The sequence below is a fragment of the Sminthopsis crassicaudata genome, chromosome 1 (assembly GCF_048593235.1).
Source record: "Sminthopsis crassicaudata isolate SCR6 chromosome 1, ASM4859323v1, whole genome shotgun sequence".
Lineage (NCBI taxonomy): Eukaryota > Metazoa > Chordata > Mammalia > Dasyuromorphia > Dasyuridae > Sminthopsis > Sminthopsis crassicaudata.
This window is the reverse complement of record NC_133617.1, coordinates 57,479,276-57,489,280: the sequence shown is the minus strand read 5'-3', so window position 1 is coordinate 57,489,280 and position 10,005 is coordinate 57,479,276. Positions and strand designations below refer to the sequence as shown.

Here is a 10,005-nt window from a genome sequence, read left to right as displayed (position 1 = left end):
TAATAATAATGAATAGATTTACTAGGGAAGTGACTGCCAAGTGAAGACAAAAAGCAGTCCAAAACCCTTTAGTGGAAAGGGGTGAGTAGCTAACATCTAAGGCTCCCTCCAGCCGGAACTTGATGTGGTTTCCACTTGAGAAGCTGCCATGGGGGAAAGGGGACTGCACTTGTTCCAGAGGGCAAACCCAGCAGGAGTGGGTGGAAGTTGGAGCAAAGACTGAAGCTCAGTAAAAGGCAGAATTAGCTGCCACTTGCAGCTTTCCACCAGGCGCTCACAGAGGGGCTCTCTGTGGCTGGAAGAGACTATGGATTGGGAAGGTGAGCCTCCGAGGCCTGTGACCACTCTAAGAATATATTCGATGCCCTTCAACTTGGCAGGTTCCAATTGGGGTTCCCCTCTTGGACGGGGGATTTGGTCCGTTTGGAGGAAGGAGATGAAGAAGAGGGGAGAGGGAGATGGAGAGAAGGAAGGAAGGGAAGATGGGAAGGGAGGGGAGGGGGAGGAGGAGAAGGTGGGGAGTGAGGGAAGAGGGAGATAGGAGGGGGAACGCGGCCACCGGCAGGAGTTATATAAAGGGCTGCTGGGGGTTCACTGCCGATTGCTGACGAAGCCAGAGAGGCAGGCAGCGTGGATCTGGCCGTTGCGGTGCGTCTGGCTGGCCGAGCGGCAGCCTGATGTCCCCACCCCGGACCCCGAAGTGACACATACAGAGACAGTAAGGGAGAGAAGAGGGGGCTCCTGTCCTCACCTGCTCGCTACGGTCCAGTCCTGCCTCAGCCTGGGGTCCCCCTCTCCTTCCTCCACTCCAGGTTTCCAAGGGCGCCCTCCCCTCTACTTCCATCTCGCTCTTGTGACAGCAATACGGGGAGGTCTCCTGGAAGGAGGAGGAGGGACAGGCAGGGACCATGAAACAGTCTGGGGGACCGAGGCCGGGGTCGGAGGTTAACGCCTCCTTCCCGGCTCTGAACGAGTCCTCCTGTCAAGGGGCTGGGGCTGGGAGCGGCTGTGCAACAGCTCGGGGCGCTCCGGACCTCCGCGCCTGGTGGACGCCTGGCTGGTACCGCTCTTCTTCGCTGCCCTCCTGGTAGTGGGCTTGGCGGGCAACTCGCTGGTCATCTACGTGATCTCAAAGCACAAGCAGATGAGGACCGTGACCAACTTCTACATCGGTGAGCCGAGCGAGGAACCCGCCCCCCTACTGGGTCAGAGGGTGCTCTTCTCCCCTCTGCTCCTCTCCCGTGACTCGGAGAGGATCTCCTGCGGGCAGTGTCGCGTGCCTCCCCATCCCCACCTCCTTGACTCTCCCTCAGGGAAAGGGGCGCTTCCCTACTTAAGTCCGTTCAGATTCCGCCCCCCCCCCCCCTTCCCCCGCAGCTGAACTGAGCTGTCTAAGGGAGAAGGGAGAGAATGAGGATTCATTCAAGTCCATCCGCTTCCACTCAGTCTGAAATGTGTAGTTTTGCGGGTGCCCAGTTCTGGGGCTCTATTTTAGGAGGGGAAACTAACTGGGGAAAATAGACCCAAAAGAGGAAATCCAGCATTGTCTTGGCGGCAGAAGGGAGAATTAGAAGGGAAGGCGCAGAAAAGTCCGTTTCTTGTGGAATATAAGGAAAAACGTCTTAGCTGGCGGAGCTGTCCAAAAGCGCAGTACCTTGTGTGGGGAAGCGCACTCCGTTTTGAAGGTGTTCGGGAGGACGCTGGCTGTCCATTTGTGGGAGAGGGGCTTACGCTGGGCGGAAGTCAGCCTCCTGAAGTCCTTTCAGCTCTCTGGGTATATGAGATGGGGATGGGGAAAAAACACTCTCAGGCGACAGTAATGAATAATAGAGCGCGCTGGATTTGAGCGTGAAGTCTTGCTCTGCTTATTCCTTGTGGGACCATGGGCAAGCCTTTTTACTGTTTTTCTGCTTGTTGAATAAAGGGTTTGGATTGTAAGTCTCCCCCCAAACCTGTGTTCTGTGTTACAAAATCTATTTTAACTCTAACTCGAAATCAATCCTACAATCTTCTGATGAAAAGGCCCTTCTTGCCCTGGACTGGGGATGATGATGCATTCTGGGACTCCTTTGTGGAACTAAGGAGCTGGCTAGAAGGCTCAGGGAACCGAAACCAGTGCTCTAGAGCTGGGAAAAGAAAGTTGGTGGTGGGTGAGAATACCTGGGCCCTACATCTGACTCAGATTCTAGGAATTTAATAGGAGAAACGTGGGCTTCAAAGAAGACAGAGAAATCTCATTACTTAGACCATGCTAGAAAAGGGACACTGTCTCTCCTTCCTAGGAGGGTTTGGCAGGGTCTTGAAAAGAAGGGCATTGATGGGGGGAATGAGATAAATTCTGGAAGTCCTTTCCAGCTGATGAGGTTAAGTTGTGATCAAAACAGAGTGGGGGGGGCAGGGAAGATCTGAATCTCTTGTTGGCAGTGGTTTTTTTTTTTTTTTTTTTTTGGTGGAAGGAGGGACTGTAAGAATTTGAACCAGATTTGTGCTTCAGTTTACCTGTCTTCCCCAACCTGTTCCCTCTCCCTCCACTCTAGCCAACTTGGCAGCCACAGACATCATCTTCCTGGTTTGTTGCGTGCCCTTCACGGCTATGCTCTATCCCCTTCCCAGCTGGGTCTTTGGAGAGTTCATGTGTAAGTTTGTCAGCTACATCCAGCAGGTGAGGAGGGGTCTGTGGGGTGTCCCTGTGCAGAGGAGAGTGCTGCCCCAGCAACCCTGCCCAGACTGTCCTCAAACCCCTCCACTGTCCATGGCCCCATTCCTCCCCTGTCTTCTCCAGCTCTTTTTTCTGCTTTTCTTCCTTAAATCTCCAGCTCTTTTCTCTCGTTCTGGGGCCATTTCTCATCACCTGTTTCTCCTTCCACCTTCTTTTATTCATTTTCATGGTCTCTATATTGCTTTCCTTAGCTTCCTATTTGTTTCTCTTTTTCATGTCTCCCAAACCTTTTCCCCCCCCTTTGTCTTGTTTTTCCTTCTCTTCTGTCAGCTTCCACCTTTTTATCTTTCTCTCCCTATCTGTGTCCTCTCATTGTCATCCTTGTCTTGCTTTTCTTCTGTTTTCCCTGTCTATCAACCTATCTGTCACCCTTAGTCTATGTCTTTCCCTAAATCACTTGAGTGATTTTCAGTCCCCCCTCACATTTCCTGTCTCTTCATCTTTCCTTTAGACTCCCTTTGACAGTCCCTTTCCCTCAAGTTTCCATTTTCACTTTGCTTCCTGTCTGCATATCTCCTATTATTATTTCCTTCTCTCCTTGTGGCCCTCCCTATTCTGTCTCCTTTTCTTAGCTGTCTTTTTTTCTTTCTTATTTTCATTTTATCCCTTTCTTTCTCTGCCTCTCTTTTCTCTCTCCAATTCTCATGTTATTCCCCTTTCTCCTCCTCCTCCTTCTCTTCCTTTTCCTCCTTGTCCTCTTTTCTTTCTCTCTCTCTCCTTCCATCTCTTTTCAATTCTTATATCATTCATTTCTTCTTCTCCTCCTCTTCCTCCTTCCCTCCCTCCCTCCCTCTCTCTCTCTCTCTCTCTCTCTCTCTCTCTCTCTCTCTCTCTCTCTCTCTCTCTCTCTCTCTCTCTCTCTCCCCCCCACCTTTTTTCTTCCCTCCTTTGTACTCTTGGGTTTCCTGTCTCTTTCTCTCCTGTATGAGAGTCCTCACCTTTTCTTTCTGCCTCCATTTCCCTCTTTTCTCTCTTATTTCCCCTTGACTCTCCCCTCTCTGGGCCTCTCTCCCTTCCTAATTTTGGTGAGTTTAGTTCAATGCATGGAGCATCTACAGAATTATGTGTGCTTTGGTGCTCAGTAGGAGCCAACCTCTTTCCCTGTTTCCTTCCTCTCTCTTCCTCCCTGCCACTTCTTTGGATCCAGATTTCAGCGTCTTCTCTTTCTCACTGCCTTGGCCTCTTGTTTGGTGTCTCTCCCTGCCTCCTGTGTCTCTCCATGTCTCTGTCTCTGTCTCTGCTGTTGGTGCCTTCTTGCCCTGTTCGGAGCAATAGAGAAATGTGCTGGCTTCGATCGTGAAGCTTTCTTATTTGTTGTGTTACCGTGAGCAAGCCTTTTTACTGTTTTTCTGTTCGTTGAATAAAGGGTTTGGTAGTGGGCTTGGCAGACAACTCTCTTGGGAGGACTGCCCCCTCCCATATCAAGCATCCCATAAGTAGTTTAATAAAACTTGAAGGTGAGTTGAATGGCCATTTTGCTGGCTTTGGGCCCTTCTTCTTCCCTTGACACTCACAGTCCAAGGATAGGAACTGCTTTCTCCTCCAGGAACAGGGAGCTTTTGAGGCCCAGGTCTCCATAGGAGAAATCTCCAAGGGCTCCATTCTAGAACAGAATGGGAGACCTTAGATTCAGATTGCCCCAGCCCCAGAACTCCCCAAAACTTAAGGTTTTTGAAAAGGTGATTGAAGGGAAACTGAGACCACTTTTGCCCTAAAAAACAGAATCTAGATGACATAGTTGATGAGCACTGGATCTGGAATAAAGAAGATCTGAATTCAAATCCTGCCTTAGGGGGCAGCTAGGTGGCGCAGTGGATAGAGCACCAGCCCTGAATTCAGGAGGACCAGAATTCAAATCTGGTCTCAGACACTTAATACTTTCTAGCTGTGTGACTCTGGACAAGTCACTTAACCCCAGCCTCAGGAAAGAAAAAGAAAAATCTTGCCTCAGATACTTACTAGTTTTGTGATTCTAGGCAAGTCATTAAGCAGCCTCAGTTTCTTCAACTGTAAATAATAATAGCACCTACCTCCTAGAGTATACTAAGGATCAAATGATAGTATTTGGAAAGAGCTGGAATACAGCAGGTATTTAATAAATGCTTGTTTCCTTCCTTCCCTTTCCTCTATACCTGGGGGCACAGGAGGTGCCAGAGGAAGGCATGACCAAGGGAAGACTGCATGAAGCTAAGGGGGTAGGGTTCAGAGTGAATATAGGTGACATGTAATGAAATGGCAGGGAGGAGGGGAATATTTAACCTAGGGAGAGGTACCTCAGACTTGGACTTAGAAGAAAGGGGAAATGAAGAGAAAAATAGCTTTTTATTTTTAAAATACACGCAACAACATTTACCCTTGCAAATCCTTTTGTTTCAGATTTTTTCCCTCCCTTTCTCCAACTCCCTCCCCTAGGCAGAAGTAATCCAATACTATTTTAAAATTGATAATAATAACAATACAATTTAAAAAGCACTATCCCAAGGTGGGAAAACCCTCTTAGGAAGTGTTGGGATCCTGTTCTTTGGAACTCAAACCAGAAATGTGATGGACACTTGTCTGCAATGCAATAGAGGGGCCATCTCTGAGGTCTTTTCCAGCTGGAAGATTCTGTGGTGGATAGAAGTGGGGTAGGGCAGAAGGAGGGCAGGAATGGAAGAAGAAGACTTGAGGTGGGGGGAACTGGACCACCCCTGCTTTTTCCAGGTGTCCGTCCAGGCTACTTGTGTCACCTTGACAGCCATGAGTGTGGACCGTTGGTACGTCACGGTGTTCCCCCTCCGCTCCCTACGCTACCGTACCCTGCGGCTGGCCTTTGCTGTGAGCCTGGGCATCTGGGTTGGTAAGTGTTCAGGGCCTTAGGGAGACTGACTCCAGAAGTGATTGGGTGGTCTAGAGCTGCCAGGTTTTATTTTGGGGAGGGGGTAGAGACAGAGCATCAGAGGCTTGAGCAAAGTGCCTGGAAGCATCTCAGTCAGTGATTCTGGTCTTGCCTGATGTGAATCAGTTCCTAAGGTCCTAGCTCCCACTGGAGCTGATGCAGGGGCTCATGGTCCCAGAATTTTCACTGATAGCCATTATTCAGACTCAGGTATTCCCAAAGTTCTTACATTGCTTCTCGGGTTTGGAGCAAAATCCCTGCTGCTCACTAACTCTGTGACTTTGGAGAAAGCAACTTCCCCTTTCTGAGCCTCAGTTTTCCCATCTGTAAAATGACAAAGAACTTGAGGCCCTGCTTCATGTCACTAAGGGGAAGGCAGCCTCCATCATTTGGGCTGGAAGGATGGAGAGAGAAAGGGGGACACTTACAGAAAAAGGCTGATTGTCCCCCTCTCAGGGTCCTTCCTGGTGTCCATTCCCGTGCCCATGTACAACCGTCTCACTGAGGGCTACTGGTTTGGGCCACAGACATACTGCATCGAGGTGTTCCCATCTGTGACCCACGAGCGCGCCTTCATCCTGTACAACTTCCTGGCCGTCTACCTTCTGCCTCTTCTAACCCTGTGTGTCTGCTATGCCGCCATGCTATACCAGATGGGACGGCCCACTGTGGAGCCAGTAGCTGACAATAACTATCAGGTGTGTGGACCCTCCCTCCAGTCTCACACAGCCCTGCCCTCCTAGGGTGGTGGGGAGAAGAAAGCAGGGGCAGATGGGACAGCCCTGCCCTCAGCAAGGCCCTCTGGAAGGTAGAACAGGGAATTTCAGGGGCCTGAGAAATCAAAGGAAAATGCCCCAGAGGTGACATACTCAAGACCTGTGCAGCTAGTAGAGCCTGAGGCTTCTGACTCTAAAACATGCTCAGGATATCATCTAAAGAAGCAGTAAAATGAACTGCCCTCTTGATAAAGTGATAAATTCCCCATTACCGGAATTTATCTAGGATCACAGTATTGGAGTAAAGAGAAAGACTGTGTCTTCCAACTCAGTTATTTTAAAATGGCCTGGACTTGCTAGTAAGTGTCAGAAACAATGTTCAAACCCTGGTCTTCCTTACCCCCAAGCCTGATTCTCAGTCAGCTAGGCACCCCGTCTTCAGGCAAAGGCTGCATGGCTTTTTGTCAGAGAGATCACTGAGGGCACTTTTCTTCAGGAATGGGAGACTGAATAGCTTCTGAGCTCCCTTCCAATACTGAGATTCTGGGGGTCTGGAGTGATTTAGAGAAAAACCAGGGGCAGCCAGATGGTGCAGTGGATAGAGCACCAGCCCTAAAGTCAGGAAGACCAGCCCTGAAGTCCTCCAGACCAGCAACAGTAGAAGCTACTCTAGTATGAGAAGGTCAGATTCCTGATCCTCATTTTCTCTTGAATCACTGGGCAGCAGATTCTGCCTCAATTGGACAATCCCCTATACAGTAGATAGAGCACAGGATGTGGGGTGAGGGAGATTCCGCCTTCCACACTCATTAGCTGTTGACTCTAGAAAATTGACTTATCCTCTCTGTCACTTCATTTGTAAAATGGAGATAATAAAAGCACCTCCCTCTCAGAGCTGATAAAATGATACAATATTTGTAAAGCACTTTGTAAATCTTACAGCATAGTCATTATTATTATTGTCATTATTAGCCACATTCTCCCTCTCTCCCAACCTGGGGTTCCAATGTGGCCAATGTTGAGGAAATAGTTAGGGCTCTGGGGAGCTCTAGGGAAATGGAAAGAGCCTTTTAGAGGGCAAGAGACACAGATCTCCTCATGTATAACACATTCTCACCCTAGATGTTTAGAGAAGGAGCTGAGTGGGGAAGGAGGAAGGATCAAAGGATCTGAACTGGAAGGAGTTTCCAACTCTATAGAGAGCCTAGCCCACAAAGGGCAACAAGCATCCACTTGTGACCCCTCACCAAGGTCCCTAACAAATGGTCATCCTTTCCAACTGTAAGGGAGAATCAAAAGTGGAATGAGTTCTAGGGATAGGGAGTTCTCATTGGATAGAAGCCTTAAAGAGAAGGTCATGTTAGCCATTATTGGAAAGTTTTGGAATTAAGCTGGGAATGTGTCTCTGCAACTCATACCCCCTGGTCTTAGTTCTACCCTGAGCCAAATGGGACAGGTTTATAAGGACAGTCCTTGTGATGGCTCTTAAAACATAAGGACAGCACACACATCTCTCCAAGTCATCTCTTCTTTATGTTAAACATCTTCAGTCTCTACAATTGGTCCTCGATCCTTGTATGACATCCTCTGGATGGAGGGAGTGGGTGGGGAGGGGGGAAAGGGAAAGAGCCAGCATGGGTTAGCGGATCTGTATAACAGCTTCTGTGATCTCTCTCTCTTGTTTTCTTCCTCTATTTCTCACTTCCTCCCTTTTTTCTCCCATTCATCCTCTCCACCCTCCTTCCTTCCTTCCATCTTCCTATTATCCCCAATCTCTTTCCTTTTCCTTCCTTCAATCTTTCCTTCCCTCTATTCTTCTATCCATCTCATGTACTCATCTTTCATCCTCTCTCCTCCCATTTTTTCTATCCATCCATCTATTCTCATTATTACTCCCTCCTTCCACCTTTTCTTCCTTATGTTCCTCCTTTCATTCATCCCTACTTTTATTCTTTATTCCATCCCTCCTTCCATTCACTTTCTCTATCTCTCCATTCTTCTCTCCAACTTTCTCTCCTTCCATTTCCCTCTATCCATTCCTTTTTTCCATCTCTTCTACACATCCCTTCTATTTCCATCTATCCCACTCCTTTTACCCCATCCTCTCTTCTTTTCTTGATCCATACCTCCCTCCTTCCACCCATCTCCTCTTTATCCCTCCTTCTTTTTTCCCCTTCTCCTATTCTTCCTTCTAACCTTCCTTTCACTCCTCCTTCTATGTCCTTTATCCATCTTTCCACCTTTCCATCTCATTTATACATCCCCCCTTCTTTCACCTTTTAAACTTATCCTTTTCTTCTTCCATCTATCTCTTCTTTCATCTTTCCCTCTATTTTTCTATTCTTCCCTCCATCCATCTCCTTCCTTCCTCCATCCCTTCTTTCTTCCATCTCATCCATTCCTCCTTCCTTTATCCATTCCCTATATTTATCCCTCTTTCCATCCATTTCCTTCATCCTTTCCTTCTTCCATCTATCCTCCCACTGTTCCCTTCCCTTCTTCTACCTTGTTCTCCTCTGGCTCAGGTGCAGCTGCTAGCAGAACGTTCAGAGGCCATGAGGGCTAAGGTGTCCCGTCTAGTAGCTGCTATTGTGCTGCTCTTTGCTGTGTGCTGGGGCCCCATCCAGCTTTACATCCTACTCCAGACCTTTAGCCCTGGATTTCAACGTGACTTTGCTGCCTACAAGGTGAAGATCTGGGCACACTGCATGTCCTACAGTAATTCTTCCCTCAACCCTGTGCTTTATGCCTTCCTGGGAGCCAACTTCCGCAAGGCCTTCCATAAGGTCTGTCCTTTGGCCAGCCGTGTGGGCAGTGCTAGCAACCCCAGTGCCAATCTCCACACCGAACTGCAATTTATGTCCTCTGGGGCCCCAGCCTCGCTCCGACAGACCCAGCCGGAGGGAGATGCCCCAGCTCCGGTAGCCCAGTGAGATCCTACACTCCACTGGCATTGCATTAGAGAAGGGCAGCCCCATCCTGGAACAGTTGCTCACTCCATAGGACATAAGACAAACAGCCAAAGTTGTTGACCCCAGAAAGCTCCCAGTCTAACAGGGAAGACAAGATTCACTTAAAGGAAATCAGAACAGGATGGCTTATATTCAGTGCCAGGTGGGTGTTTCAGATTCTAAAGGCTAGAAATGGAAATTTCTAGAACTGCAAAACTGGAGGGAGTCTTGGAAACTACTTAACCCACCTCTGACATGATTCTCCCCAACTGCAAATGTCCCCACTGTGCTCCCATTACTTAGTATAAATTTTTGTATTTATATGTCTCTTCATATTGGTTCCTGCCCCTCCTAATAGAGCAGATGTTCCTTGAAAGCCTTGAAAGCCGATAATGCTTCATTTTTTTTGTCTCTGTATTCCTAGATCCTAGTGTTATATTAGGCACACAGTAGGTACTTAATATATGCTTTCTTATGGAATGAATGAATGATATGAAAAGGGGGGGGAAGGATGGAGAGAAGGAAATCTGTCCATGGCTACACACGGGAATTGATGGCATTCCCAGGGCAAGAACACAACTTCCCTGTCTCCCAGTCTAGAGTTCTTTCAGACACAGATGTTAATCCAGCAGTGGAACACCCCTTCCCACGAAAAGGGCTCAAACTCTTATCCAAAGAACCAGGGCTGCAGGCTCATAACTTGCCACTAGATGTCACTGTTCACCTATTGAAAATCTTCCA

The 10,005-nt window shown here is 48.3% G+C and overlaps 1 protein-coding gene across 1 annotated transcript; it reads left to right on the top strand.

The window, feature by feature from the left end:
- The first annotated feature begins 307 nt into the window (after window positions 1-307).
- KISS1R (KISS1 receptor) lies at window positions 308-9,638 on the top strand. Its single transcript, XM_074272574.1, has 6 exons — window positions 308-320; window positions 975-1,172; window positions 2,538-2,662; window positions 5,423-5,558; window positions 6,054-6,295; window positions 8,839-9,638. Exons 1-6 carry the CDS (start codon window positions 308-310, stop codon window positions 9,244-9,246), a joined length of 1,122 nt encoding a protein of 373 aa, XP_074128675.1. The 3' UTR covers window positions 9,247-9,638.
- The last annotated feature ends 367 nt before the right edge of the window (window positions 9,639-10,005 follow it).

What these genes read in the sequence shown, in the direction of transcription:
- KISS1R (XM_074272574.1), top strand. An exon ending in GAGCCTGGGCATCTGGGTTG is followed by an intron (nt 5,559 to 6,053) that starts GTAAGTGTTCAG and finishes TCCCCCTCTCAG; the next exon opens with GGTCCTTCCTGGTGTCCATT. An exon ending in TAGCTGACAATAACTATCAG is followed by an intron (nt 6,296 to 8,838) that starts GTGTGTGGACCC and finishes CCTCTGGCTCAG; the next exon opens with GTGCAGCTGCTAGCAGAACG.